General features: G+C 35.1%; 1 protein-coding gene across 1 annotated transcript in view; it reads right to left on the bottom strand.

Annotated features, from left to right (window-relative positions):
- Positions 1 to 577: 577 nt before the first annotated feature.
- LOC123541288 (cullin-associated NEDD8-dissociated protein 1-like) overlaps positions 578 to 17,453 on the bottom strand; it is a 42,995-nt gene continuing 26,119 nt past the window's right edge. Inside the window, exons 21-32 of the mRNA XM_045326703.2 lie at positions 16,377 to 16,640; positions 15,257 to 15,352; positions 12,063 to 12,130; positions 11,557 to 11,651; positions 10,513 to 10,616; positions 6,751 to 6,818; positions 5,555 to 5,744; positions 4,541 to 4,729; positions 3,805 to 3,876; positions 2,548 to 2,719; positions 1,713 to 1,859; positions 578 to 812 (exon numbers count right to left, since the gene is read on the bottom strand). Of these exons, the coding sequence (XP_045182638.2) occupies positions 682 to 812; positions 1,713 to 1,859; positions 2,548 to 2,719; positions 3,805 to 3,876; positions 4,541 to 4,729; positions 5,555 to 5,744; positions 6,751 to 6,818; positions 10,513 to 10,616; positions 11,557 to 11,651; positions 12,063 to 12,130; positions 15,257 to 15,352; positions 16,377 to 16,640 (1,596 nt within the window). The 3' untranslated portion in view covers positions 578 to 681. The remainder of the gene's footprint in view (positions 813 to 1,712; positions 1,860 to 2,547; positions 2,720 to 3,804; positions 3,877 to 4,540; positions 4,730 to 5,554; positions 5,745 to 6,750; positions 6,819 to 10,512; positions 10,617 to 11,556; positions 11,652 to 12,062; positions 12,131 to 15,256; positions 15,353 to 16,376; positions 16,641 to 17,453) is intronic.

Consider the following 17,453-nt stretch of genomic DNA (forward strand, 5'->3'; position numbering starts at 1 on the left):
TTTCAAACTTTTAAAGAAATATTCTTTACACAATTCTGCAAATGATAAATAACTCGTATTTAGTTCTTACACCATTTAGATGAAACTGTTGAGAATTTAGTGAACCATATATTAACTCTGAACTCAAAGTAACACAGTTCCAAGTTCCTGTCCAGTATAAGAAAGTAGTGATTTAACAGTTCACGAAATTGTACCTAGAATTTGCATACACAGAATTACAAAGAGTGAAAGACTAATTTAAAAGTAGAACAGAGTTTCCCCTCTAAGTTACATATGCTTTGAGCATTATTCCTGTATGAAAACACAACTGTTTCAGGGAACACTGAATCATACATCTGCTTGATCTAAGATAAAGCATAATTTCAATGTCATTAACATATATTTTTAGAATTTACTATATACACGATTTTTATTACAAGAAAGTCAGGTGTACTTTAGCTGCCACTAAACAAAGTGGTGCGACCACATGATCCATCTGTCGTAAGTTTCCATTCATAGGCTTAAAGAACAGCAGGGCTGACCAACGCGCGAGGAGGCTGTCTGGATCCTGCTGGTGAACATATTTGGTTTTCATGAGGCATTTGGTATGCTGTATGGCTGTGTACACGACCTAGTTACTAAGTCTGTCCCTAAACAAAAATCAACAATATTGTGAAAAACTGTCTATATGATAACAAGACCTCAGCTCGTATCCATGACAATGGTGTCGGATGATGTTGCCATGGCGTCCTTCTGAATATTCTCAAACATTTGTGTAAGATCTGAGTTGGATTTAATCTGTGTAAGAAATTCATTCATCTGTGGGCTTTTATCTGAAAATGAAAAAAAAACCCACCTCAAAATTGGTAAAACTTGTATTTTTCAAGATGTTCTTGGGGATTTGGTCCACTTATCTTAAATGAGTAAACAAAACTAATGCAGTATGACCTTTCAAATCGAAAAGCAATTGTTTTTAATGTTCCTGAACATATAAATATATAAGATGCTTTTTAATTGATTTATGGAATAAACATTTGACATGAGTTGCACAAATATTTATAACATTGTACCAATTTTCAACTTTCTTTAATTTCATTTCTCAAATGCTTTTTTTTAATCAAAATTATGCATAAATGAAGATATTCTTTTCATCCTTACACAGTGACTGTTGTTTCCATATAAAACTTCATCTATCTAGAGACATGGAGATACAAATTTTACCTCAACTGTATGATCTTCTCATCTCAACATCTTAAGTCAGATATTTTGACAAAACTCGGCAACTTGTGACATGCTTGTGCAAGCATTCAAAGTTTTGTTTAAATCAGTTATCTGTATTTTATATCTTTTTTATTTTCTGCAAAACTTTAGCAGAACTGATACTTTCAATTAAAATGTTTCCTAATAAACAGTACAGGTCATATGGCAATTTTCCAACTTTATAAAGGTGAAGATAGATCTGTGATGCCTCTATAAGGACATTACTTCTGGCACCTGGGTAGAACCACCCATCTTCCATAAGTCAGCTGGACAGCGATCTGAGTAGGACTTTATCCCAGATCAATCCTGAGGCAATTGATTTTTAAGTCTGCTTAGTGCTACCTTCGCCACTCATTGTAATAGGCCCTCTTCTTATATTCAAAACCTGTGATCTTTAGGCATATGTATTTCAGATATAGAACTGTGATATAGTTGGCATTTTTGTTTGAATAACTTCACAAAATGATTTTTACCTGCATCAGGAACGGACAATAATGCTGCAACAGCTCTCATGGCCGATCGTTTCAATTCATCTTGTTTCTCAAACTCTTGTTTCACAGAATTTGCTTTCACCTTTGTTGTACATGTTGCTCTCAAAGGCTCCACCAACCTGTCTAGTCCTGTAGTACAGAAAAGCATTATAATGTATAATACAGGACCATATAATCTCTGTAATGTAACCTGCACCAACTGTATAGCACAATGGTTCTATATACTAGTATGGTTTAAATCTGCAGCTTTTCTCCTTTCTTTGTGTTTTTTGTTGTTGTTTTTGTTCAGCAGTGACCTGGACAGAAAACATTTCTTCATGTTATACAAGCAGCAGCAGTGTTCATATTTCTTCAAAAAAATTAAAATTGTATTTTGTTCATCATTTTTCTTCCAACCTCTTTCTTTACAAGACTGAGATGAAAACTCAACTGACAAAGCAAAAATACATTGAACAATGTTTTTGCAAGTTCTGGCAAATGATAATTCCTATGTGTAAATCCTAGTTTCTTATTGTAGGAACCTATATATTAAATAAGTTTGTCATATACACACAATTTAGGTCATAATTATGGTGACATTCCAGCTCAAATTCAAGGAATAAGGCCTAGCTGCCATGTCTTTACATTATTTCAGGAAAGGGTGAGCACATGAGCAGAACCACCCTCCTACCTCAAACAGCTGGACAACTTCCTCACATGACCTCCTTAGCAGAGCTCAAACCTACAGAGGCAAGGGGAAGGTGATTAAGGTTCAGCAACCTTAACAACTTGGGTCATGTAGGCCCCTTCACGGGTAAGGTCAAAATATTGTACTTACTTTGTAATACTGCACTTGGACACAGATGTGACAGCCGTACCAACATTAAATAAGTCAACATTTTGATATCGTAGTGGTCTTTTAGGCCATCTTCTACGTGATTCAGGAATTCAAAAATGTCTATTCTGTCCAGACAGGAGTCCAGTAATGTATACATACACTCAAATGCAGCCTGCAATAGTATATATACGTTAAATATATTTTTGAAAGAATATTACAAATGAAACAGACACTGTCTTGTGGCATTTTTGGTTGTGTTGAACATGTTACAGACACAATTATCATGTTGCAACTTTCCAGCTTTTCATGGTGAAGAAAGACTAAAGGTGCCATGTGTGGGCACTAACTTAACCCTTAGCCTGCTAAATTTCTATAATGGACTGTTCCATCATTCAGTTTGGGCAGTACCATTTAGTATTCAAATGGGTGTTTACTGAAAATTTACTGACTAAATAGCGAACAGTGCAGACCATGATCAGACTGCACGGATGTGCAGGCTGATCTTGGTCTGCACTGGTCGCAAAGGCAAAACCAATCGCCGCCAGCAGGCTAAGGGTTAAGGTAGAACTACCAACCTTCTGTAAAGCAGCTGAATGACTTCCTCACATGAAAGAAATCTAACCAGAGTGACGTTTTGAACCTGTAGCAGCAAGGGCCAAGTGATTCAAAGTTAGTTACCTTAACCCTCCTATCATGAAACTCCATTATCACCTATTTTTAGTACTATTAATCGAAAGAATTTTTTTATGTTTGAGCTTTAAGTTTCAATAACAAAATGTAGCTAGAATGTGGTTGAGAAAACCCTACATGTTCTTCTAGGCACTGTTTAAGACTTTGTCAGGTTAGAGCCAGACCTATAGATCTGCTTAAAAGTTTCTTCATATGAAACATATGACAACCTGAGAATGGCTCTAACCTACAGCTGTAGGAGGTATGTGATGCAGTCAGTCACCTTAATTACTCAGCAACAGAGGCTCTAATTGGTGAAACACTACTACTGGTGAAACACTACTACTGATGAAACACTAGTACTGGTGAAAGAAAACCCTTCATTTTCTTTATCATATAATTTCAGGTCTAAGCAAGCAAGGCTACTAAGCGTAACTACAGTTACTTTTCATAAGTGATGTTCCTTAGGAGATAGCATTAGACTGAATTCGGAAATAAAATGAAAATGAGCTACACTGAACTATAAGCCTTACTGAATCAAATCAGGTTCAAGTATTAAACATGTCTTAAATCACTATACATATTTACCTTTCTTATATCAAGGCCGTCATCTAGTGTATGTTTGAACGGACCCATTTCTACCTCACGAATAAGCTCTTTCTGAAAAATACAATAAAAATATTTATAAGAACAGAGTGTAATTAAAGAAAGAGTACAAACTAAAACTGTCATCAATATATCTCCACCTATCAGTTGTAAAACTACAGATGTTTGTTTGTAAACTTATTTAAAGTCGCCACTGGTCAGCCATATGGGCAACTTCTCAAGAAGACAGACAGTAATAACAGTGGCAGGGCAGCGCAAGGTACAGAAGACACTCCAATGCTGGAAGATTCATCCTGATATTTGTAATTTTTATATGCAGGAGCAGGCAGCTTCGGCTTAAAATTCCTGGTTTTGTAGTCATGTTACCACTGAATCAATGCATTTGCTTTTATAAAATTGCGACATGTGTGTACCATTAAATCAAAGAGAGGTAAGTTATGTAGAAATCATCAAACTGAAATTCTGACCAATGATATAAAACTAAGAAAGAACAAAAGTACTCACTATATTCTACATTTAGCCTGCCCCTTACAAAAAGTATTTCAGGTAATGAGCAAAATGCTCTATGTCCAAGATTTTGAGCAAATAAAAAATATACGTTAAACAACTGGGGACAACTCGCATTGCTTGAGCAAGCCAACCTAAAGTTTTTCAGCCATCAAAAGTACTGCAAGTGGTTTTTACTGTAATAAATTTACCTATTGACAGCTATACTTACTCTAACTTTAGTTTCATTATATAAATGGGGTAGAACACTTTCTAAAAGATCTCTGATCAATGCCGGTTTATTGTGAGCTGCCGAGTTAAACGTTACCAAAGCTACACGTCTAACATTCAAGTCTGGATCCTGTAAAGTTTGAAGGAACTCGCCGATACAGGTTCGCAATAACTGGTCTATGCCTTGTGGCTGAAATATAAAAAAGGATATCAATACCACTGGTTCAAATAAACACAATATTTTGATATCATTTGGTATCACAACTTATTGCACTTTCATTCAGTACAATATAAAATCATTAATACTTCTCGGGCACTTATTTTTATGGAATTCGTTGATGCATCGATCTACAGAATTAAATCCCAACAACAAATTAAAATTCCCATTCATAAAATCTTCAGAAGTCAAAATCCATAAATTCATATCACACTCTCCATATATAAAAAAGCCATTTAAGCCAAAATTATGAAGTTTTATGCCCACAAAAGTAAATGATTTCATTATACTGTATAGAGGAAATTAGTGCCCTTAGGTTATATCATTAAATAAAATAAATGTTCCTTTTTAAGTACAGAGAAGTATCCACAAGTGTGTATATTAAATCTATCACAGGGTGAGAAAGAAGTGAACCAGACTATTGTTCCACAACTTAAAGTACTGTTCTGATGCTTCAATGACAGAGCTATAATGCTATCTACAGACATTCTGCCATAAACTGAGAAACATGTTCAGTAAGTGTTCATCTACAAGTTGGTTACCACGCTAATGTTGCCTCCCACATACACACTCCTTACTTGCTTTTCACTGTATTTTTCTCAATTTTCTTTGATAACAGAGATCATACTAGGGTTTGTGACAGATGTACATGTCACATCTTCTCAAGACAAGACTTTATCAAACAATGTTAGCTCTTATTTTGTGTGTTTGCATTCTATACTTCCAAAGGACCTTTTGCAGATTTTCTTTTAGATATGCAGAGCCAAGACAACAAAACTTCTAAAACTGAACCCTTACCTGATCTGATATGGTAAATTTGATTGCTGTAACCACAGTACTTCTAGTTAAAGCTGACTGAGAGGTGAGATATTTCTTCAGACTAGCAAGTAATGTCTGGGGATCCATCAACGTCAGTTTACCGAGACATTCTGAAACCACATTCCTTGTACCCTCCTCCGGACATTCACAGTGTGTAAATAACATGTTCCTGCAAAATTGTCAAGTCAATTAATTCTGCCCAGTAATATCAGCTAATCAAACTGTATAATGCTTTATAGCATTCATTTGTCCATAATCTATCGTAAGTTGATGATTTTCATAATGGTATGCATCATTTTAGCTGGTTTCAAACACATATGTATGAAACTACAAAATCCAGGTTCATTGCCTTATCATATGTGACAGTCTGTACATTACATTAAAAATTGACAAGTTTATATGATAAACTATGTACTTAAGTTTTAAAATACAGACTTCTAGGTTAAAAATATAAGGTTAATGGCTGGTAATACGTAACAGATTGTGCATAGAAATTAATGTAAATAAAGCCCGCCCGCTTAGCTAAATAGGAAAAGATCCCAGATCTAAGGATGGCAAGGTCACGAGGTCTATCCACAGGCAAGGCGTATGTTTTTTGTGACGATTTGATAAATCCTCCACCTCTGATTTATGTGGGGAAGTTGGCAGTTACTTAATACTGGTACAGAATCCAGGAACATTTGTTAGGTTAACTGCCTGCCGTTACATAACTGAAATACTGTTGAAAAAAAGTGTTAAACCCAAAACAAACAGACTTATTATAAATACATGCAATCCAGTCCTTACTTTACTATATGGTTATTATAGTTATTAGTCCATTAAGGTTACTTACACATAATGTATTGTCTTTCAAAAGATTTAAGGGCAGTTATACACACTGTAAAGACTGTATGTAAGTTTTAAGACTTTTTTTTACTGGTACAGAATCCAGGAACATTTGTTAGGTTAACTGCCTGCTGTTACATAACTGAAATACTGTTGAAAAAAAGTGTTAAACCCAAAACAAACAGACTTATTATAAATACATGCAATCCAGTCCTTACTTACTATTGGTTATTATAGTTATTAGTCCATTAAGGTTACTTACACATAATGTATTGTCTTTCAAAGATTTAAGGGCAGTTATACACACTGTAAAGACTGTATGTAAGTTTTAAGACTTTTTTTATACATACCATATTGTCTGTACATAAGGTTTAAGGTTGCTTACTCCTGCAGGTGAGGCGGATTCACAACTAATAATCTGAAAATATGATATCTCTTTGTAAATAAATATAGTTGGGATCAACTATCTTAAAATCTTAAAGAACTGTTGAAGACTGTCTTTCTGCTGGTACAAATCTACAACATAAAATTCTGAGAAACAAATAAAACCTCTGAAAATGAAATCCAAGAATCCATGCTCCAAAAAAGTCATTGTGATAAAAGCCATGGCATTTTTTTTTTATTTTATACCTTCAATATAAAGAGAGAGAAATATTCATGTAAATGTGTGAATGGCTCTCAATGATTAGCATACAAGTCCAAAGAAATCTCTTTTTAAATCATTTATCACAGATCTAAATAGTCTACATAAAAATACTGTGAAATCATTTAATTTCGTTGGCATGGAATTTCATGATTTTGGCCAAAACGGCTGTTTCGTGGGGACGTAAATTCGTGGATTTCAAATTTTTGATTTTTTAAAAATAATTTCCACAGGACTATATCTAGTATATTATTTTGTTCTTACATGTGAAACCTTCAAGTGTCAAACAGCGCTACCATGGTTACCGAATCTGCAACCTACACTGCGGGAGATTAGCGAGTGATCATTTGCCAGTTAACAACCGCGTTATCTTAAACAACTAATTTGCAAAACTAATGGAAACTGAAAAATTAATAAGAAAAGTCGGCGTCAATTAAAAAGTGTCAGAACAGTAGCACCTGGTGTATAGTCTTGCACAACTGGCACTTATAATCGAGTTTTATTTTGAAGTTATTAATATCAATGTGCGTGTGTCATCTTCAATGTGTTGAGACGTTATCATCCATAGCCTGTTTGTTTGTTTTTCATCAAATAAAATTATATATGAAAATGTTTTAATAAGCCATTCTCTAGATGTTTATCTTTTAAAACATCTTACAAAATATCAATTTCCCCTATCCGATTTCACCAATTTATGTCTTCATAGATCTGATTATATTACTAATAGATTAAATATGCACATTTCATGCCAAGAAACTTGTAATGTGAATTTGGTAATAATGCATCGGACGCCAATCTAGCAATTAATTTATAATATTTGATAGTCTCAAAGTAGTAGTAGTTTACTACATGTCATTTCAGAGCGGGGCCGAATAAATGCAAATAACAGCTGCAGCATAGTGTGGTCTGTCACATGACGCTACGTCAAACTACTGTTTTTAGTGTATACTTTTTACTTTGACGAAATGTACCCCCCCCCCCACCCCCCCGCATGCACTGACACAGTACATTGCAATTTGACGCACACAAGATTGCATAATTATGTGGACTGTATATATATATAGACTGTATGAATACAGTATAGTAACAAAAAACAAAGTCCCATAACTATGCAGAATATTTATCTAAAAGAATGTAACATGCACCATGCACAACTAGGGTTGGTACTGATCACTTGTGTGAAGTTTCATTAAATTGTGTGCAAGGGTTTGGTAGATTAGGCACACACAAGATTGCATATGCAGACTGTATGTACATAGTATGTTAACAAGAAACAAAGTCCCATAACTCTGCAATTTTTGTCGCTGAAAGAACCTAACATGCCCCGTGCACAACTATTGTTGTTACTGATCACTTGTGTGAAGTTTCATTAAATTGTGTCAAAGGGATGAGGCGAGATGGTGCGCACAAGATTGTGTCTATGTATATAGTATAGTAACAAAAAAAACAAAGTCCCATAACTCTGCAAATTTTTTTCTGAAAGAACGGAACATGCCCCATGCACAACTACTGATGGTACTGATCACTTGCGTAAAGTTTCATTAAATTGTGTCAAGGAGATGAAGAGAGATGGCGCGCACAAGATTGTGTCTATGTATATAGTATAGTAACAAAAAAAACAAAGTCCCATAACTCTGCAAATTTTTTTTCTAAAAGAACCTAACAAGCCCCATGCACAACTACTGTTGGTACTGATCACTTTGTGAAGTTTCATTAAATTGTGTCAAGGGGATGAGGAGAGATGGTGCACACAAGATTGTGTCTATGTATATAGTATAGTAACAAAAAAACAAAGTCCCATAACTCTGCAAATTTTTTTTCTAAAATAAACTAACATGCCCCATGCACAGCTACTGTTGTTACTGATCACTTGTGTGAAGTTTCATTAAATTGTGTCAAGGGGATGAGAGATGGTGCGCACAAGATTATGTCTATGTATCTAGTATAGTAACAAAAAAAAACAAAGTCCCATAACTCTGCAAATTTTTTTTCTAAAAGAACCTAACATGCCCCATGCACAACTACTGTTGGTATTGATCACTTGTGTGAAGTTTCATTAAATTGTGTCAAGATGATGAGGAGAGATGGTGCGCACAAGATTATGTCTATGTATATAGTATAGTAACAAAAAAAACAAAGTCCCATAACTCTGCAAATTTTTTTTCTAAAAGAACCTAACATGCCCCATGCACAACTACTGTTGGTACTGATCACTTGTGTGAAGTTTCATTAAATTGTGTCAAGGGGATGAGGAGAGATGGTGCGCACAAGATTGTGTCTATGTATATAGTACAGTAACAAAAAAAACAAAGTCCCATAACTCTGCAAATTTTTTTTCTAAAAGAACCTAACATGCCCCATGCACAACTACTGATGGTACTGATCATTTGTGTGAAGTTTCATTAAATTCTGTCAAGGGGATAAGGAAAGATAGTGCGCACAAGATTGCGTCTACGGACAGACAGACGGACAGACAGACAGACAGACAACCTGAAACCAGTATATCCCCCTTACAACTTTATTGTAGGGGGGTACAATAAACCATGGGTAAATGTCTAAATGAAATAGTTGGCTTTGTTCCTACGCATACCTATTATTTATCGTTGATGGAGTCTCCATAAACTACATGAAAGCTGCAGGTCAATAGGCCTACAATTAGACGGCTTTGTTGTCTTTTTTTTTTTTTTTCAAAACTGAGTAAAATTTACATTATCTTGGGCACAATTTGTTCATTGGGACTTCATTTCGTTGTTGGGCTGAACCACGAAATCCACAAAAATTAATCCCTCACAAATAATGATTTCACAGTACATAAATTGTTGCCTCTCACAGCATGAAACTATTGTAACTACCTCCAAATAAAGCAGACATTAAAGTTTTAAGCTGAGGCAACAAACTGTTTTGCTAGTCTTCCCGCATATTTTAGAAGTCCTGTCAATTTATGAATTATCTGTCATCAAATGTTGATAAAATTTTGATTTTCTGAGAGGCTGTTTCCCCAAAAAGCTGAGAAGCAATTAACAAACATAAGTATGGAATCCTAACCGATCTCAATCCTCAATACAGCATTAAAGATAATTATTCATAAACACAAGTACTGACATCCTAAAAGACTGACCCACTAACAGAATAAATTGTGGTAATGTAGGTACCATTTGTGTATAAAATACATAACCACAAAGTATACATTTTTTGTTTTCTCCTTTTTCCTCACAAAAACTGATTAGATATAATGCTACATACAATTCAATTAGCAGAATTCTGGAATGGCAAAATCATAGCTTAACACCAGCTTTTACAACAGCATACTTCAAGGAAGGAATATGCTTTTTTGTCATGATGACCTGACATATGTAAAAAAACATTGCAAATCAAGCATGGGGACATTTGGAATGCTCAGTCTTTTGGGGTCACAAGTGGCGTCACCAATGGAAATTCATTTGAACTGTAAACATTAACAGATACAAACCTCTTTCAGTGAATGTAACAGTAAATATTGTCTTTTTGGCTGACTTTCAATCTCTTGTAACACAAACGGAAGAAATTTGTTCAAATTACCCACACTCACATTACCTGAAATACACAAATCACAGAACAAATGTTTATTTTTCTGCAATTAGATTTCTGCCTTAAATTTATACTAAATTTATGTTTGCCGACACCTCCAAACATTCTACCAGAAGCAGTACACTTTAAAAGTACTGTCGCCAAATACACATAAACATTTTGCTACTAAAACAGATCTGATACTGAAATTCTATGCTAACCAAAATCAAATGAGAAACTGCTTTAATTGGAACTTACCTTAAGCTTATGAGGCAGCTGCTTTATCCTAAATTTACCTAATATAAAGCATACGAGGCAGTTACTTTAACTGTAACTGACCTAAAGCTTACAATGTATGTGCTTTATCTTGATTTTTTTACCTAAAGCAAATGAGACAGCTGCTTTAAAGTTAGAACTTAACTAAAGCATATGAGGCAGCTGCTTAAATAAGAACTTACCTAGAGCATATGAGGCAGCTGCTTAAATAAGAACTTACCTAGAGCATATGAGGCAGCTGCTTAAATAAGAACTTACCTAGAGCATATGAGGCAGCTGCTTAAAAGTAAGAACTTAACTAAAGCATATGAGGCAGCTGCTTAAATAAGAACTTACCTAGAGCATATGAGGCAGCTGCTTAAATAAGAACTTACCTAGAGCATATGAGGCAGCTGCTTAAATAAGAACTTACCTAGAGCATATGAGGCAGCTGCTTAAATAAGAACTTACCTAGAGCATATGAGGCAGCTGCTTAAATAAGAACTTACCTAGAGCATATGAGGCAGCTGCTTAAATAAGAACTTACCTAGAGCATATGAGGCAGCTGCTTAAATAAGCTGCTTAAATACGAACTTACCAAGAGCATATGTGGCAGCTGCTTAAATACGAACTTACCAAGAGCATATGAGGCAGCTGCTTAAATACGAACTTACCTAAAGCATATGAGACAGCTGTTTAAATAAAAACTTACCTAAAGCATATGAGGCAGCTGCTTTAACCTCTTCATTTTGTGATGAGAAAGCATCTAGTATCACAGTTTGTATCTCACCCTGGCCACTTAAATCTCTGCAAACAAAACACATTATATTTTTCAATGACTTCTAATATCATGACTTTATCAAATACTTTAGATAATTATGCACCAAACAAATTCAAACAAACATCTTATTGTAAAGGGTAAATCTATGTGACCCCCATACCCTAATTTTTTTTTTTCAGTGAAGCCTATGTCAACTTCATGTATTCACCCAGAAGCAGAGCAACACAAAAGCTTCCAGGGTCAAATTGGTGTTACACCATCATTTTGGTCTGAATCACATATTGGCTGAACGTTAAAATACAGTTACCCATGCTTTTTACTTTCATCACCCACACACATCAAATCAGAAATGGCTTAATTTGGATTAACACATGAGTTTTAATATATAGTTTGGGGGTATAATTTATATGTACGTATAAATATGTATAAAAACATACAAGTGTTTTCCAATTTCTCCCAGTGCCAACAGTGCAAACAGTCTTATTGAGTCTGTTGATTTGGTGTTCTGGAAAAAAAAAGAAATTGTATTAAATGAAACACAGAAAGGTTTTTGAATAATTTTACATAATGTAATGTATATACGAAAAACTTGTTTATTGATAGGCATATCAGTTATTTCTTTCGCAAACTATACACTTTAAGTCTAGGTTATTATATAAATATTGCATTCCTGAGAGGGTGATATGAAAAATGTTCACCGCGAGATATATGAATATTGACCGAGGCGCCAGCCGAGGTCTATATTCATATTTCAAGGGGTGAACATTTTCCATATCACCCTCTCAGGAATGCAATATTTATTTTATTATACCGAAAGCTTATAAGGGTCAAAGCATTTACTGGAAAATCAACATAATAATTTAACATTAAAAAGTAATTACTGACCAAATAATGAAGGCAGAATTAAAGAGTCTTTACCTGTTAGCACTCATAATTTGTGGCAACTTTGCTGTGTAATAAGACCTTTTTGATAGATTTAGTCGAGACGTTTACATATCGCTGACCCCTATATTTATTCTAATATTTCAACATTGCGTCAATCAGTAGCATTCGAAAAAACGGCGATAATTTCTTTTTTCTAAATGAAACATATAAGTGTGAGCACTCATTTTCTTAGTTAGATCATTTCCAAACTTATTTTGGTAGTTTCGATTCAATATTTGATGATTTGCACGTAGCATAAAAAAGAAAAATCAGCCGTGTTCACACATGCAAGAGCACCAGAAAAGAATAATTTAATCCCAACGTATAATTATATAAGCGCCTCGTCTGAAATCAATCTCTCAATGGGTGATATGAAAAAATAATATCACATGCGCAGAAAAACAAAATAACGCTGTTGCGCATGTGATATGAAATTACGGATCATATCACCCGCGCAGAAATTGAAAATAACGCTTTTGCGCATGTGATATAAAATCACTGGGGAATATGATATATTATTCAAGTTAAACTATTGGGAAATTTGCATTGGACATTTATGTGAGGTATAATAATTTCAAATGACTACTGCAAGATAATTTTCTTTTAAACTAATTTTATATTCAGTAAATTATACTGCAAATTACAGAACACTGAAAATCCTAAAACTTTCTTTAGCATTAATAAAAATTATTTTGCATAAAAATAATTCCGTTTATTTTTGGAGAAATATACTGAGATATTCGGTCAAGCGGTCAGCTTATTCACGCACGGCTGGTCGCAAAATTTAGATTTGTTTCCCGGTTTATTCAATGTTACTTTATACAAACATGAAAAGGAACCAGGCGGGCAATCAAGTAAATCCGATTCACGTGCAACCTTTTCAGTTGAAAAACTACATTCGACGAGTACGTTAGCTAGAATCTACTAGAAATTACACGTTGACAATTATTTTTGTTCCCACCCGCCACTCCCAAACTTAACTGTAGTGCATTTAACGAAACGAAAACCTAAATTCATTAATTTCTGTTTAAGGTACATGTTATTTTTCTTCTTTTTGAACAAAATAATGTTTTGGCTTAGCTTTATATTTCAGGGACAGCCTTTCCATAACTGAGTTCACATTCCAAGTTACGCAACCTTACAATCCCAGCAACAACTGGATCACTGCAATTGGCATCAATATATGGCGTCGCCAAGACAGTGTTTATGTGTATGGGACATTTCGTGCTGCATAACGATTATTCGGGAGAACTGAAACATTGTAGTGACTTTATAATTTTTCAAGGGTTTTATGTATATTTAAAGGAGGATTTTGTTATTCTTGGAATGGACAGCGTTGATGTTATATATACAGGGACGTCAAGGATTATTACTTTGTTAAACGTGTATCATACTTGTTACTATTTACTTTGTGTCATACTTTTTCTTTGTGTCTAAACTGATTTTGGTATAGCTGATTCTATTCGAAACAAAAAAAAAAAAAAAAGTCACTCACTTTATTACTAGGGCCGAAAATTCTGTCGACTCGGGAGGTGATCGGACGTACTTTATAAGACGTAAATTTCTTAATGGTAAATATTTACATACACTTTCAAGATTTTATTAATTAAAAACTCGAAGTCCGGTTTCGGTAAAAGTTCGGGCACCCGAGCAGAACGGAAACTGGAATTCGGGCAATAGAAATTGTTCGGGTCAGTGGCAAGTGTCGTCTGTTGCGGTTTACGGAGTGTCTGTATATAGATTCCAACTTTCAAATAAGTCGGGTGTAATTGCATAGGTATTGTCCTAGTACTGAGGTAATACCTACATAGCCTTGCTTGTGTCTATCTTGCCTTGCGTCCGTCGTAGCCTCGCTTTGATAACTTTCCCGACTGGTATCTAAAGGTTATTGAACAGTCTCCTTGCATGGATTTGCTTAGCGTAAACCAATGTAAATTTTGCCTTGCGTCCGTTGTAGCCTTTACATAGACGGCGGTGTGTGCTATATCTTGCCTTGATAAATTTTGCTTATACGGGTATTTCATATTAGGCAGGTGCGTCCGGTCTCCTTCCGGTCGACTGAAAAACTTACCTTTTCTGAGTGGCCACAACATGCCATTTCTTTAGTGATAATAAGTCAGAATATACTTAAACTTTACTTAAAATTCTGATATGATCTCGTGTATTATCGCAAACTTATTATTGTTACGTCTTAAATGAGATAGTTGATCAATGTTCTGTAACTTTCTTTGCAGGGCACCCTGCAATTTTAGTAAATAAATGGTTATTTCTAATTTTAACGTTTGTTTAGTTCTATATTTCGAATGATAAAATAAACATTTCATGGTTTTGGCAAAAGCTGCTGCGCTGCTAAATTTCTATAATTAACTGGTCCATCATTCAATTTGGGCAATACCATTTATTATTCAAAGGGATATTTACTGAAAAGCAAACAGTGCAGACCAAGCCTGCACTGGTCGCAAAGGCAGAATCACTTACCAGTAGCAGGCTAAAGGGCATAACTTCCTGGATTTTTTACATCAAAAACAAAATAGATGATGAAAGTTGTGCCTTGGGATTTTATTCCAGTGGTGTTGACATTTACTGACTGAATAGTGAACAGTGCAGACCATGATCCATGCAGGCTGATCTTGGTCTGCACTGGTCGCAAAGCCAGGATAACATGCCGCCAGCAGGCTAAAGGTTAAAGACAAATATCTGATCTTACCTTAACATCATTGACAAACTGGTTTACAACATTTGTGGCTTCATTAGGTGACATCACAGTCAGGGCAGCAACACATTTTGCAATAGAGTGGAAAGCCTGAAATTGACACAAACACTTGAAAAGTTTGAAAACTAGAAATTGGTGCAAAATTCTAAGAGATTATACACCCATCAAAATCATGTATATGTCATGGGTTAGACATTATAGAAGTCTAACCAAATGGTGCCTAACATTGAGTAAATGAATGGACCGACAACTGAAATACTCTACCCTGAACCATTCACTGGGAAAAAAAGAAGAAGATATTTTGAAACATTATCTGGCTTGAAGTTTGATATAATATGTGCACAATGAGCTTAATAATAAAACAAACTTTCAAAGCTTTACATATACTGTAAGAACTGACAAGATGCCAGATATCTACTATTTGATCCAGCTAATCTGTGAAATCACCTTCCCCAAATTTAAACATTCTTATGGAAGATCTTGATATAAACTACACACTATTTTAAAGGTCTCTCGAAATGGTAGTAGGATCTTTCTGAACCTAAAATATCCTTAATAATGAAAATTTTACCAATAAAAATGTATTTTCCCATGTGTAAGAATCAGGCAAAGTCACTATTTTGACATTTTTTGTCATTTGTATATTTCTGAAATGGAAATGATGCATGCTCTTATGCTTACTATTAAAAGATTCTGAAAAAAAGACATACTGAGTTTTAGAAAATTTTGTGTTAGAAATGAATGAAAAAATGGCTCATCTGCTGCCCTCTAAAATTTCTACATTCAAAAAGGGACAAATGACTTTTCCTAAACTTGACCCCCACATAATAATTTTAATGATTTCAGAATTGATCATCATAATTTCGTCTCATCATCTCAATGGTGAAATGTGAATGCTTCAAACAACACTGCCTACTTTGAGACTTTTTTATTGTCAATCTTAACACTGCAAAAAAGCTTTGTTGTGAAATTACAAGTGATTTCATCATATACCAGGAATCTGCTGCCACAGTCACTGAAATCATTATGTAAACAGAATACCAAACCTTTCTCCCAAGCATGGTCAAAATATTAAATAAATTATTCATTTATTCATATCATCTGTTTATATTACCTGTTTGTGTATTGAAAAGGCCTGGTTGTGTGCGTGAGTGGCAGGGCTGTATACTGGTTTGATCAACATCTGTAACAGATCCTTGAAGCCTAGCTTCGGTAATCCGACTATAGCCTGGAAAAATTCTAACATGGCCCCTAATGCCCCGCCCTGCAGCAGCGGGGACTGAATGAGCACAAGAATCTGTGGAAGTATCTCGTTGGGGACAGTCGCCATTGACTGCTTGTGTATCTTAGATATGGATGATAACAGGTTCAGTGTCAGCTGGAAAAAGACAAGAAACTTTGTAATCTCATGGCTACAAGCAAAACAAAGCACTGATTTATTTACATGAGCCGCGCCACGAGAAAACCAACATAGTGGGTTTGCGACCAGCATGGATCCAGACCAGCCTGGCCAGACTGGTCAGGCTCCATGCTGTTCGCTTTTAAAGCCTACTGCAATTAGAGAAACTGTTAGCGAACAGCATGGATCCTGACCAGACTGCGCGGATGCACAGGCTGGTCTGGAGCCATGCTGGTCGCAAAGCCACTATGTTGGTTTTCCCATGGCATGGCTCAGTCATGATGATTTCAAAATTTCATCAAGCTATAGGAATTGTGTATCTATTTCTCTTTTTTTCCTTGAAAGCACTGATTTATTTCTTAAAGTATAGTCCTCTTTATCAAGATATATATACCTCCATGTCATTATTTAGAAATCATGCTGTATTTCTGGTGACAATCTACTGGTGAAATATTAAAAGACTATTCAAAGCTGTATAATGTTACGTGTTAATCAATAAAATCATGCATATGCCTGACCTATCATACCTAGATGCAGAATATTTTTTGTTTGGTATAATGTTTTATTTTTGTAGGGTTTAACATCACATTGACAGTTATAGGTCATGTGGCAACTTTTCAGCTTTTCATAGTGGAGGAAGACCCCATGTACCTCTCTGGGCATTATTTCATTACAGGCAGGCACCCGAGTAGAACCACCCACCTTCTGATACAAATATAGGTCCCTAATAATGGTGAAGGAAGACCCCAAATGTCCCTTCAAACATTATTTCTGGTATGGGTAATGCACATA

This window comes from Mercenaria mercenaria, chromosome 16, assembly GCF_021730395.1.
Source record: "Mercenaria mercenaria strain notata chromosome 16, MADL_Memer_1, whole genome shotgun sequence".
Lineage (NCBI taxonomy): Eukaryota > Metazoa > Mollusca > Bivalvia > Venerida > Veneridae > Mercenaria > Mercenaria mercenaria.